The 14,802-nt window shown below is 47.0% G+C and overlaps 1 protein-coding gene across 1 annotated transcript in view; it reads left to right on the forward strand.

Annotated features, from left to right (window-relative positions):
* The first annotated feature begins 4,444 nt into the window (after positions 1 to 4,444).
* The window catches only part of LOC140713907 (sterile alpha motif domain-containing protein 9-like), a 30,431-nt gene continuing 20,073 nt past the window's right edge, over positions 4,445 to 14,802 (forward strand). The window contains exon 1 of the mRNA XM_073024575.1: positions 4,445 to 4,610. Coding sequence (XP_072880676.1) covers positions 4,586 to 4,610 — 25 coding nt within the window. The 5' untranslated portion in view covers positions 4,445 to 4,585. The remainder of the gene's footprint in view (positions 4,611 to 14,802) is intronic.

Below are 14,802 nucleotides of genomic sequence, written 5' to 3' on the forward strand. Positions count from 1 at the left end.
GGGGAAGTACAAGGGCCAATATCTGACTCCCACATGGGAGTGGCTTTCTATCAGCAGGCAAGTTTGACACTTACTGCAACACCAGTGAATGGTGGAATGGGCCTTAGGAACCAGCTACCAAAGCTACCCCTAATCGCAAGGTATCAAATTTATGCCGAACAACCACTTACCAAAGTGTGAAGTTAGAGGTTTGGGAAGCTTTTAAAAACCAACAGAAGGCAACTAAAAATTCATTAAGAAGGTAAAAGAGCTTTTTGTGCTTGTTCCACAGGGGTCTGTGTTGGGGCTGCTTCTTTTTATGTTATATGTCAATGATTTGGATGATGGCTGTGGCAAAGTTTGCAGACAATATAGAGATTGGTGGAGGGGCAGGTAGTTTTGAGGAAGCAGAGAGGCTACAGAAGGACTTGGGCAAATTAGGAGATTAAGCAACAAAATAGCAGATGGAACACAGTGTTGGGAAGTGTATGGTCATGCACTTTGGTAGAAGAAATGAAAGGACTGACTATTTTCTAAATGGAGAGAAAATACAAAAAACTGACGTGCAAATGGACTTGGGAATCCTCGTGCAGGATGCCCTAAAGGTTAATTTGCAGGTTACGATTGTGGTGAGGAAGGCAAAAATATGTAAGCATTCATTTCAAGAGGACTAGAATATAAAAGAAAGGATGTAATATTGAAACTTTATAAAGCACTGGTGAGGCCTCACTTGGAGTGTTGTGAGCAGGTTTGGACCCCTTATCTTAGAAAGAATGTGCTTTCCATCTTCCCAACCACTGAGGTCATGCTAACTGGTCTATAATTTCCATTTTCATTTTTGGAATACACATGTCCTGCACCTTCCTCATTTTTCCCAGAAACTCACGCCACTGCTATTCTGCTATCATCCCTGCCAGCATCTCCTTCCAATTTACTTTGGCCAACTCCTCTCTCATACCACTGTAATTTCCCTTACTCCACTGAAATACTGCTACATCAGACTTAACTCCCTTCCTATCATATTTCAAGTTGAACTCAATCATATTGTGATCACTGGTTCCTAAGGATTATTTTACCTTAAGCTCCATAATTGTCTCCTGTTCATTACATAACATCCAATCCAGTATAGCTGATCCCCTAGTTGGCTCAAAGATAAACTGCTCTCAAAAGCTCTCCTGGGCATTCAACAAACTCACTCTCTTGAGGATGAATGTTAAAATCTCCCATGACTACCATAACATTGCCCATTTGACTCACCTTTTCTATTTCCTGTTGTAACCTGTGGTCCACCTCCCAGCCACTGTTGGGAGGCCTGTATATACAATAACTGTCATCAAGGTTCTTTTACCCTGACGAAGGGTCTCGGCCCAAAACGTCGACAGTGCTTCACCTTATAGATGCTGCCTGGCCTGCTGTGTTCCACCAGCATTTTGTGTGTGTTGTTCTTTTACCCTTGCAGTTTCTTAACTCAACACACAAGGATTCAACATCTTCCGATCCTACGTCACAACTTTCTACTGATTTGATGCTATTCTTTACCAGTCAAGCCACACCAGCACCTCTGCCTACCTTCCTATCCCTCCGATATAACGTGTAACCTTGGACATTCAGCTCCCAATTACAACCATCCTTCAGCCGCGACTCAGTGATGGCCACAACATCATACCTGGCAATCTCTAATAGTGCAACAAGATGATCCACCTTATTTCTTATAGTACGTGCATTTAGATACAACACCTTGAGTACCGTTTTGCTATCCTTTCTGACTCTGCATCCCTAATGTTTTGATACTCAGCCTGCTGGCTGGACCTGAGTCCCATCAACTGCCTGCCTCTCCTGACAGTCTGACTGCACTCTATCTTTAATTTCACTATCCGTCCTATCCTGAGTCCCTTCACTCCAGTTCCCACGTCCCTGCCAAGTTAGTTTAAACCCTCCCCAATAGCTCTAACAAAGCTGCCCACAAGAATATTGGTCCCCCTTGGGTTCAGGTGCAACCTGTCCCTTTTGGACAGGTCATACCTTCTCCAGAAGAAATCCCAATTATCCAAGAACTTGAAGCCCTGCTCCCTGCACCAGCTTCTCAGCCATGCATTTATCTGTCAAATCATCCTGTTTCTACCCTCACTGGCGCATGCCACAGGCAGCAATCCAGAAGGTCTCAGCTTTCTACCTAGCTCTCTAAATTCTCTTTTCAGGACCTCATTGCTTTCCCTTCCTATGTCATTGGTACCAATATGTACCAAGATATCTAGCTGCTTTCCCTCCCACTCAAATGCTGTGGACATGATCCGAGCTGTCCCTGACACTGGCTCCTGGGAGGCAACAAACCATCTGGGTGTCTCGTTCACATCCAGAGAATCTGCTGTCTGTTCCATTGACTATTGAGTCCCCTCTTCGCCTTCTTTCTCGTCGCACCACGGACCCATGCTCAGTGCCTGTAACCCTGTTGCCGTGACATTCTCCTGGGAGGTCACCCCCCTCAAAAGTATCCAAAGCGGTATACTTGTTTTTGAGGGGAATGGCCACAGGGTGTTCTGCTCTAACTGCCTACATCCATTTCTCCTGACAGTCACCCAGCTACTCGCCTCCGTCAACTTCGGGGTGACTACTTCCCTATAACTGATCAATTATATCCTTGCTCTCCCATACAAGCCAAAGGTCATCCAGTTGCTGCTCCAGATCCCTAACACGGTCTTCAAAGAGCTGCAGCCGGATGCACTTTACACAGATGTAGTTCCCAGGGAGACTCTGGGTCTCCCAGTTCTCCAACATTAGGGCTGAGAGGAAAATTGTATCAGCCATAATAAAATGGCAGAACAGACTCGATGGGTCAAATGGCTTCATTCTGCTCCTATATCTTATGTCTTATGGTCTAAGATCAGATAACAAAGTTATCCCTAAAGGCCAGTAAGTAATGTTACTCCTTACAGTCAGTTACCAAAGTTACCCCTAACAGTACATGGTATTGGGGACAGAGTACTGACATGGACTGAAAATTGGCTGGCTGACAGGAAACAAAGAGTAGTGATTAACGGGTCCCTTTCGGAATGGCAGGCTGTGACCAGTGGGGTACCGCAAGGTTTGGTGCTGGGACCGCAGCTGTTTACAATATACATTAATGATTTAGATGAAGGGATTAAAAGTAACATTAGCAAATTTGCCAATGACACAAAGCTGGGTGGCAGTGTGAAATGTCAGGAGGATGTTACGAGAATGCAGGGTGACTTGGACAGGTTGGGTGAGTGGGCAAATGTATTTTAATGTGGTAAATGTGAGGTTATCCACTTTGGTGGCAAGAACAGGAAGGCAGATTACTATCTAAATGGAGTCAAGTTAGGAAAAGGGGAAGTACAACGAGATCTAGGTGTTCTTGTACATTAGTCAATGAAAGCAAGCATGCAGGTACAGCAGGCAGTGAAGAAAGCTAATGGCATGCTGGCCTTTATAACGAGGAATTGAGTATAGGAGTAAAGAGGTCCTTCTGCAGCTGTACAGGGCCCTGGTGAGACCACACCTGGAGTATTGTGTGCAGTTTTGGTCTCCAAATTTGAGGAAGGACATTCTTGCTATTGAGGGAGTGCAGTGTAGGTTCACGAGGTTAATTCCCGGAATGGCGGGACTGTCATATGTTGAAAGATTGGAGCGACTGGGCTTGTATACACTGGAATTTAGAAGGATGAGAGGGGATCTGATTGAAACATATAAGATTATTAAGGGGTTGGACACGCTGGAGGCAGGAAGCATGTTCCTGCTGATGGGTGAGTCCAGAACTAGAGGCCACAGTTTAAGAATAAGGGGTAGGCCATTTAGAACAGAGATGCGGAAAAACCTTTTTCAGCCAGAGAGTGGTGGATATGTGGAATGCTCTGCCCCAGAAGGCAGTGGAGGCCAAGTCTCTGGATGCATTCAAGAGAGAGTTAGATAGAGCTCTTGTAGATAGCGGGGTCAAGGGATATGGGGAGAGGGCAGGAATGGGGTACTGATTGTGTATGATCAGCCATGATCACAGTGAATGGCGGTGCTGGCTAGAAGGGCCGAATGGTCTACTCCTGCACCTACTGTCTATTGTCTAACGGCCAGTAGATTACCCCTAACAGTCAGTTACCAAATTTACTCCGAACAGCAAGGTACCAAAGTTACGGCTAATGTCAAAGTACTGAAGTTGTCCCTAATGGTCAGAGACTAAAGTCACCGCTAACCGGCGGGTGCCAAAGCTACACCTAACGGCGAACTCCATGGTGAAATAAGTTTTGTGGCCGTCGGACAGAATGCACCGTGAAGTGCTGTACAACAATCATCGGATAGATTCCCACCGATCTTCATGGTTTGGCTGCCTGACTGCTGCAGGTATCCGGACATCGGTCCCGTCCCTCACGAAGAGATACTTCCGCGTTTCACAGGCTCTGACGTAAAAGCTAATTGTAAATAAGGAAACTGAGGGAAATCGGAATGAGAATCGAAACTGAAGGTTGTTTGTGATTCGAGCCCTTCGGCGGACTTTCGCCGTCTCGGCGGGACAGTGTCTCCCGGTCCCCGGCAGGGCTTTCATCCCCTGTGCCGACGGGTGTCTTTTCCTTGAGCCGGTTTGTCACGCTCCCCGACGATGCAGAGTACCGGAGAAGGACCAGGTGAGCCCCGCGCCTCGCTTATCTGACTGAGATTAGCTCAAATGTCTTCCAGTCTCACTTCCTTAGTTATCAAAAACACCGAAAAGATGGGCACGACGAGACGCAGTTGTCAGTGTTAACAACGGTGCGTTATGTATGGCAGGGTGAGAGAGAGCGAGAGAGATTGTACATTATGACGAGATTGTGCGCAGGATGTGGGTCCCTTCCAAAAGGACTGACACCAAATACCCGAGATCAGGCAGCGACGGGACTGAACTTGGTTTAACACTGTAGTTCCAGCACTTCCATTGGACCCGGCTTCTCGGCTTTTACAGTATGTGCTATATTTTGCTTTCAGTTCCCAAATGGATATGTTTAAGGATGTTTTTAACCCAGTTGTCGCATTAAGACCATAAACCATAAAACATAGGAATAGAATTAGGCCATTTAGCCCATCATTTCTGCTCCATCATTACATCATGATTGATTTATTTACACACGAAGAACTAGATTATTATAACACACTACAGCCCCTTGGCCTATGGTATTGTGCCAACTTTTAACTTTCTCCAAGATCAATCTAACCCTTCTCTCCCACGTAAACACCCCTCCCCCATTTTCTACCATCCATATGCCTATCTAATAGTCTCTAAAATTGTCCCTAATGAATCTGTCTCTACCCCCATCCCAGCAGGATCACAAACAAGAGAAAATCTGCAGATGCTGGAAATCCGAGCAACACACACAAAATGCTGGAGGAACTCAGCAGGCCAGGTAGCATCTATGGAAAAGAGTACAGTTGACGTTTTGCGTCTTGCCCAAGGGTTTCGGTCCAAAACGTCGATTGTACTGTTTGCCAAGATGCTGCCTGGCCTGCTGAGTTCCTCCGGCATTGTGTGTGTTAACCCTAGCAGGATGTTCTATGCACCCACCACTCAAACCGTCTGCAGTTGTGGAGGTTGAGAGGAGATTTGATTCGGGTTTATAAGGTTATGTGAGGCATCAATAGAATAGACAGACAATTTCATTTTCCCAGGGTGGATAGTCAGAGGCTTTTTCCCAGGGCTGAAATGGCTAGCACGAGAGGGCATAGTTTTAAGGTACTGGGCAGTAGGTACACGGGAGATGTCAGGGGTAAGTTTATTACGCAGAGACTGGTGAGTGCGTGGAATGGGCTGCCGGCAGTGGTGGTGGAGGCAGATACGAAAGGGTACATGGAGCTCAGAAAAATAGAGGGCTATGGGTAACCCTAGGTAATTTCTAAGGTTAGGACATGTTCGGCGCAGTTTTGTGAGCCGAAGGACCTGTATTGTGCTGTAGGTTTTCTATGTTTCTATGAAATGTCTAATACCAGAGAGCATGCACTTAAGGTGAGAGGGGGGTAATTTCAAAGCAGACGTGAGGGGCAAGTTTTTTTACAAATTGGTGAGGGCCTGGACTGTGCTGCCTGGGGAGGGGGTAGAGGAGGATATGATAGATAGATAGATAGATAGATAGATAGATACTTTATTCATCCCCATGGGGAAATTCAACTTTTTTTCCAATGTCCCATACACTTGTTGTAGCAAAACTAATTACATACAATACTTAACTCAGTAAAAAAAATATGATATGCATCTAAATCACCGTCTCAAAAAGCATTAATAATATCTTTTAAAAAGTTCTTAAGTCCTGGCGGTAGAATTGTACAGCCTAATGGCATTGGGGAGTATTGACCTCTTCATCCTGTCTGAGGAGCATTGCATCGATAGTAACCTGTCACTGAAACTGCTTCTCTGTCTCTGGATGGTGCTATGTAGAGGATGTTCAGAGTTATCCATAATTGACCTACTCAGCGCCCTTCGCTCAGCTACCGATGTTAAACTCTCCAGTACTTTGCCCACGACAGAGCCCGCCTTCCTTACCAGCTTATTAAGACGTGAGGCGTCCCTCTTCTTAATGCTTCCTCCCCAACACGCCACCACAAAGAAGAGGGCGCTCTCCACAACTGACCTATAGAACATCTTCAGCATCTCACTACAGACATTGAATGACGCCAACCTTCTTAGGAAGTACATTCGACTCTGTGCCTTCCTGCACAAGGCATCTGTGTTGGCAGTCCAATCAAGCTTCTCGTCTAACTGTACTCCCAAATACTTGTAGGTCTTAACCTGCTCCACACGTTCTCCATTAATGATCACTGGCTCCATATGGGGCCTAGATCTCCTAAAGTCCACCACCATCTCCTTGGTCTTGGTGATATTGAGACGCAGGTAGTTTGAGTTGCACCATATCACAAAGTCCTGTATCAGTTTCCTATACTCCTCCTCCTGTCCATTCCTGACACACCCCACTATGGCCGTGTCATCAGCGAACTTCTGCACATGGCAGGACTCTGAGTTATATTGGAAGTCTGATGTGTACAGGGTGAACAGGACCGGAGAGAGTACAGTTCCCTGCGGTGCCCCTGTGCTGCTGACCACCGTGTCAGACCTACAGTCTCCCAACCGCACATACTGAGGTCTATCTGTCAAGTAGTCCACTATCCAATCCACCATGTGAGAGTCTACTCCCATCTCCGTTAGTTTGTGCCTTAAGATCTTGGGCTGGATGGTGTTAAAGGCACTAGAGAAGTCAAGGAATGTAATCCTCACAGCACAACTGACCCCCTCTAGGTGAGAGAGTGATTTGTGCAGCAAATACGTGATAGCATCCTCCACTCCCACCTTCTCCTTATATGCAAACTGAAGAGGATCCTGGGCGTGCCTGGTTTGTGGCCTCAGATTCTGTATTATCAGCCGCTCCATGGTCTTCATCACGTGCGACGTCAAGGCAACAGGTCTGAAGTCAGTCAACTCCTTTGGTTGTGGTTTCTTCGGTACCGGGACAATACAGGATGTCTTCCACTGTCTGGGTACTCTTCTCTGCTCCAGGCTCATGTTGAAGATGCGCTGTAGTGGTTCTCCCAGCTCAGTAGCACAGGACCTCAGTAATCGTGGGGAAACTCCATCCGGTCCAGCCGCCTTGCTGGTACAGATCTTCCTCAGTTGACCTTCTACCTGTGCAGCCGTAATCCTGGGCGTGGGCAAGGTCTCCTGTGATTGGCTATTTTCCTGTGAGGGAAGTAAGCCTGGTGTGGATTTCTGCGGTGAGGATGAGATTGAGCTGTCGAACCTGTTGAAGAAGTTGTTCAGCTGGTTTGCTTTCTCCACATCTCCACTTATGTTCGCCCTCCGCTTTGCACCGCATCCGGTGATGATCTTCATCCCATCCCACACCTCCTTCATGCTTTTTTTCTGCAGCTTTAGTTCTAGCTTCCTCCTATACTGCTCCTTTGCCCCCCTCATCTGTACTCTGAGTTCCTTCTGAACTCTTTTAAGCTCCAACCGATCACCATCTTTAAAGATATCTTTAAAGATATGTGAGAGGTTAAGAGACCTTTAGATAGGAGCATGAATGTGAGGAAAATGGAAGGATATGGACATTGTGTAGGCAGTAAGGATTAGTCTAATTGCCCATTTGATTGCTAATTTAATTGGTTCAGCACGACATTGTGGGCTGAATGGCCTGTTCCTGTGCTGGACTGTTTACGTTCTAAACCCATGGGCTGGGATTTGCAGGCTCATGCCAAAGTGTTGAGAATATTCAGTGACTCATTGTCTGAACTTGGCAAATTCGGAGATTCAGCACTGTAGCTATGCACAATGGAAATCCTGACTTACAAAGTGATTCACTGATAAATTTTGCTGAAATTCTCCAGACTTTATGCTGGGGAATTGCACCTGGATCCACTGTATATTTAGTCCAGGCATAAAATCTAACAACATGCTGATTTATTCCAGCTGGGATAAGAGGCTTCAGATTAAATAATAGTGGGCGGGGTATGTTATATTTAGTTTTAAACACATTCTACAAATGCTGGAAATCCATAGCAACTCAAACAAAATGCTGGAGGAATTCATTATGTCAGGCAGCATCAGGAAATGAATAAACAGTCAACAATTCGGGCTGAGGCCATTCATCAGAATGGAAAGGAAAGCGGAGGAGAAGCCAGAATAAGGGAGGTGGGACAAAGAAAGAAGCTGGGAGGTAATAGGCGGAAAAGTTAAAGGGCTGATTCCCCTTCCCTCTTCTTCCATACCCCACTCCGACATTCCTCTCACCTCTCCTCTTCCACTCACCTGCCTATCACCTCCACTTCCCTTTCTCCCATGGTCCACTCTCCTCACCTGTCAGATCCTTCTTTTTCAGCCCTTTACCCTTTCCCCTTTCCCCTATCACCTTCCTGCATCTTACTTCATTTCCCCCTCCCCAGCCCACCTGGCTTCACCTATCACCTTCGAGCTTGCCCTCATTCACCTCCCCCTGGTTCCCCATGTCCTTCCCTCATCTTTTTATTCTGGCATCTTTCCCCCTTCCTTTCTAGTCCCGATGAAGGAACTTGACCAGAAACATTGACTGTTTCCATAGATGCTGCCTGACCTGCAGATGTCTTTCACAATCTTATGTGTGTTACATTTAAATAGATTGTTCAGTTTAATGTGTTCATTAATTTTAGGTGTATTTGTTTTGGAATGAAGATTATCTTCATTTCTTTTTAAAAATTTCACTTACAATGGTATTAACTTACCCTGAATATCAGTGATTTTTAAAAGCACTTGAAAGTCCCAAGCTGCATTAACAGCTGGCAGAACTGTGAGAGGATGCTTAGACTGTAAGGCTTAGGAGCAGAACCAGGCCATTCGGCCCATCAAAACTGCTCTACCATATCATCATGGCTGATCCACTTCCCTCTCAATCCCGTTCGCCTGCCTTCTCCCCGTAACCTTTCATGCCCTGACTAATCAAGAATCTATCATCCTCCACCTTAAATACACCCAGTGATCTGGCCTACACGGTGTGCATTTAAGGCGGAGTTTGATAAATTCTTGATTTGTCAGATCTCTATTATTTGTTGTCTGTCAATCAGGAGGTGTAGGATGGGGCCTTCAAAACAGCCACCTCTGAGCTCATATTAGGAAGTGCTCGAGGCTCGAGTTATAAGTCAAGATATTGTTGGCTGAAGTGGAGAGAATTTTATTCAATGTGATAATAAGCAGGTGGAATTTGCTGCCACAAAATGCTAAAACTTATTTGTTGTAGGCGTTAAGAATCGTGAGTGTTAATAACTAGTAAATAGGGATGTAGATTAAGCTAATATGATAACAGAGAAACATAAATCTTAGAAGTGTAGACATGGAATGCAGCAGCAACAATACCCAATCAGGAACGTGATAATTATGTTACAGAGTGTGACCTTTGTTATAATAGAAAATTGGACTTACTGTTAGACTTGTGGAAAATCATTTTATTCTGTAATCAGGACCTAGTCTGTTACTTAATTAAGTCTTCCTGTAGCCAGCATTTTAATATGCAAATGTAGTTTTACTGGTAATCTTCCACTGAGAATGTAAAAGCCACACAAAATTCACACTCAGGTAGATCAAACTTTAGCTGGTCTCCACGTGCACACCATATTTAAATAAATTGACAGTTACTTTGACAACTCCGCCTGGCCCTTCCGTTTGCTCTCACAAACCCTTTCAGAAGGAGTTGGAGAAATTTCAAAGATCATCACAGAGAATAGGGACAGAACAGGAATATAGACTCACTGGCCATTTCATTAGGTACACCTGTACACCTACTCGTTAATGTAAATATCTAAATCAGCCAATCATGTGGCAGCAACTCAACCCATAACAGCATGCAGATGTGGTCAAGACAAATAAATTGTTGTTCAGATTAAACATCAGAATGGGGAAGAAATGTGATCTAAGTGACTTTGACCGTGGGATGATTGTTGGTGCCAGATGGGGTGGTTTGAGTATCTCAGAATCTGATGATCTCCTGGGATTTTCACACAGAGCAGCCTCTAGAACAGAGGTTCACAACCTGGGGATAATGGTAGGGGTCCATGGCATAAAAATGTTGGAAACCCCTGTTCTGGAGTTTACAGAAAATGGTGCAAAAAACAGTGAGCAGCTTTTCTGTGAGAGATAACACCTTGTTAATGAGAGAGGTCAGAGGAGAATGGCCAGGCTGGCTCAAGCTGACCCGAAGGTGACAGAATCAGGATTAATATCACCAGCATATGTCATGAAATCTGTTAAATTTACGGCAGCAGTATAATGGTATCAGAGAGAAAAAGAAAACCATGAATAACATTAAGTAAACATATATAAAACAGTTAAGTTAAATAAGAAGTGCAAAAACAGAAATAAAAAAGTAGTGAGGTAGTGTTCATGGGTTCAATGTCCATTCAGGAATCAGACGGCAGAGGGGAAGAAACCTTCAGGCTTCTGTATGTCCTGCAGTGAGAAGAGGGAACGTCCTGGGTGGTGGGCTGAATGATGGATGCTGCCTTTCTGAGAAACGGCTTTTGAAGATGTCCTGGAAACTACAAAACCTAGGGCCCATGATAGAGCTCTCTGTACAACTCTCTGAAGTTTATTCAATCCTGTACAGCAGACCCCAGCCCCACACCAGACAGTGATGTGGCCGCTTAGAATGCTCTCCACGGCGGGTTGGAATGCTCTCCACGACCAGTTGGAATACTCTCCACGGCCGGTTGGAATACTCTCCACGGCCGGTTGGAATACTCTCCACGGCCAGTTGGAATACTCTCCACGGCCGGTTGGAATGCTCTCCACGGCCGGTTGGAATACTCTCCACGGCCGGTTGGAATACTCTCCACGGCCAGTTGGAATATCCTCCACGGCCGGTTGGAATACTCTCCACGGCCAGTTGGAATACTCTCCACGGCCAGTTAGAATACTCTCCACGGCCAGTTGGAATGCTCTCCACGGCCGGTTGGAATACTCTCCACGGCCAGTTGGAATGCTCTCCACGGCCAGTTGGAATGCTCTCCACGGCCGGTTGGAATACTCTCCACGGCCAGTTGGAATGCTCTCCACGGCCGGTTGGAATGCTCTCCACGGCCGGTTGGAATACTCTCCACGGCCGGTTGGAATACTCTCCACGGCCAGTTGGAATGCTCTCCACGGCCAGTTGGAATACTCTCCACAGCCAGTTGGAATGCTCTCCACGGCCGGTTGGAATACTCTCCACGGCCGGTTGGAATACTCTCCACGGCCAGTTGGAATACTCTCCACAGCCAGTTGGAATGCTCTCCACGGCCGGTTGGAATACTCTCCACGGCCAGTTGGAATACTCTCCACAGCCAGTTGGAATGCTCTCCACGGCCGGTTGGAATACTCTCCACGGCCGGTTGGAATACTCTCCACGGCCAGTTGGAATACTCTCCACAGCCAGTTGGAATGCTCTCCACGGCCGGTTGGAATACTCTCCACGGCCAGTTGGAATGCTCTCCACGGCCGGTTGGAATGCTCTCCACGGCCGGTTGGAATGCTCTCCACGGCCAGTTGGAATACTCTCCACGGCCAGTTGGAATACTCTCCACGGCCGGTTGGAATGCTCTCCACGGCCAGTTGGAATGCTCTCCACGGCCAGTTAGAATGCTCTCCACGGCCGGTTAGAATGCTCTTCACAGCCAGTTAGATAGATAGATAGATAGATAGATAGATAGATAGATACTTTATTCATCCCCATGGGGAAATTCAACTTTTTTTCCAATGTCCCATACACTTGTTGTAGCAAAACTAATTACATACAATACTTAGCTCAGTAAAAAATATGATATGCATCTAAATCACTATCTCAAAAAGCATTAATAATAGCTTTAAAAAAAGTTCTTAAGTCCTGGCGGTTGAATTGTAAAGCCTAATGGCATTGGGGAGTATTGACCTCTTCATCCTGTCTGAGGAGCATTGCATCGATAGTAACCTGTCGCTGAAACTGCTCCTCTGTCTCTGGATGGTGCTATGTAGAGGATGTTCAGAGTTTTCCATAATTGACCGTAGCCTACTCAGCGCCCTTCGCTCAGCTACCGATGTTAAACTCTCCAGTACTTTGCCCACGACAGAGCCCGCCTTCCTTACCAGCTTATTAAGACGTGAGGCGTTCCTCTTCTTAATGCTTCCTCCCCAACACGCCACCACGAAGAAGAGGGCGCTCTCCACAACTGATCTATAGAACATCTTCAGCATCTCACTACAGACATTGAATGACGCCAACCTTCTAAGGAAGTACAGTCCAGTTGGTTAGAATGCTCTCCACGGCCAGTTGGAATACTCTCCACGGCAAGTTGGAATGCTCTCCACGGCCGGTTGGAATACTCTCCACGGCCAGTTGGAATACTCTCCACGGCAAGTTGGAATGCTCTCCACGGCCAGTTGGAATGCTCTCCACGGCCAGTTAGAATACTCTCCACGGCCAGTTGGAATGCTCCCCACGACCAGTTGGAATACTCTCCACGGCCAGTTGGAATACTCTCCACGGCAAGTTGGAATGCTCTCCACGGCCAGTTGGAATGCTCTCCACGGCCAGTTAGAATACTCTCCACGGCCAGTTGGAATGCTCCCCACGACCAGTTGGAATACTCTTCACGGCCAGTTGGAATACTCTCCACGGCCAGTTGGAATACTCCCCACGACCAGTTGGAATGCTCTCCACGGCCAGTTGGAATGCTCTCCACGGCCAGTTAGAATGCTCTCCACGGCCAGTTGGAATGCTCTCCACGGCCGGTTGGAATGCTCTCCACGGCCGGATGGAATACTCTCCACGGCCGGTTGGAATACTCTCCACGACCAGTTGGAATACTCTCCACGGCCGGTTGGAATGCTCTCCACGGCCGGTTGGAATACTCTCCACGACCAGTTGGAATAATCTCCACGGCCGGTTAGAATACTCTCCACGGCCGGTTGGAATACTCTCCACGGCCAGTTGGAATACTCTCCACGGCCGGTTGGAATGCTCTCCACGGCCGGTTGGAATACTCTCCACGGCCGGTTGCAATACTCTCCACGGCCGGTTGGAATGCTCTCCACGGCCGGTTGGAATGCTCTCCACGACCGGTTGGAATACTCTCCACGGCCGGTTGGAATGCTCTCCACGACCAGTTGGAATGCTCTCCACGGCCAGTTGGAATACTCTCCATGGCCAGTTAGAATGCTCTCCACGGCCAGTTGGAATACTCTCCACGGCCGGTTGGAATACTCTCCACGGCCGGTTAGAATGCTCTCCACGGCCAGTTGGAATGCTCTCCACAGCCAGTTAGATAGATAGATAGATACTTTATTCATCCCCATGGGGAAATTCAACTTTTTTTCCAATGTCCCATACACTTGTTGTAGCAAAACTAATTACATACAATACTTAACTCAGTAAAAAATATGATATGCATCTAAATCACTATCTCAAAAAGCATTAATAATAGCTTTAAAAAAAGTTCTTAAGTCCTGGCGGTTGAATTGTAAAGCCTAATGGCATTGGGGAGTATTGACCTCTTCATCCTGTCTGAGGAGCATTGCATCGATAGTAACCTGTCGCTGAAACTGCTTCTCTGTCTCTGGATGGTGCTATGTAGAGGATGTTCAGAGTTTTCCATAATTGACCGTAGCCTACTCAGCGCCCTTCGCTCAGCTACCGATGTTAAACTCTCCAGTACTTTGCCCACGACAGAGCCCGCCTTCCTTACCAGCTTATTAAGACGTGAGGCGTCCCTCTTCTTAATGCTTCCTCCCCAACACGCCACCACGAAGAAGAGGGCGCTCTCCACAACTGACCTAAAGAACATCTTCAGCATCTCACTACAGACATTGAATGACGCCAACCTTCTAAGGAAGTACAGTCCAGTTGGTTAGAATGCTCTCCAAGGCCAGTTGGAATACTCTCCACGGCAAGTTGGAATGCTCTCCACGGCCAGTTGGAATGCTCTCCACGGCCAGTTGGAATGCTCTCCACGGCCAGTTGGAATGCTCCCCACGACCAGTTGGAATGCTCCCCACGACCAGTTGGAATACTCTCCACGGCCAGTTGGAATGCTCCCCACGACCAGTTGGAATACTCTCGACGGCCAGTTGGAATACTCTCCACGGCCAGTTGGAATACTCCCCACGGCCAGTTGGAATGCTCTCCACGGCCAGTTAGAATGCTCCCCACGGCCAGTTGGAATGCTCCCCACGAGCAGTTGGAATACTCTCCACGACCGGTTGGAATGCTCTCCACGGCCGGTTGGAATACTCTCCACGGCCGGTTGGAATACTCTCCACGGCCGGTTGGAATACTCTCCACGGCCGGTTGGAATACTCTCCACGGCCGGTTGGAATGCTCTCCA

The sequence above is a fragment of the Hemitrygon akajei genome, chromosome 20, assembly GCF_048418815.1.
Source record: "Hemitrygon akajei chromosome 20, sHemAka1.3, whole genome shotgun sequence".
Taxonomy (NCBI): Eukaryota; Metazoa; Chordata; class Chondrichthyes; order Myliobatiformes; family Dasyatidae; genus Hemitrygon; species Hemitrygon akajei.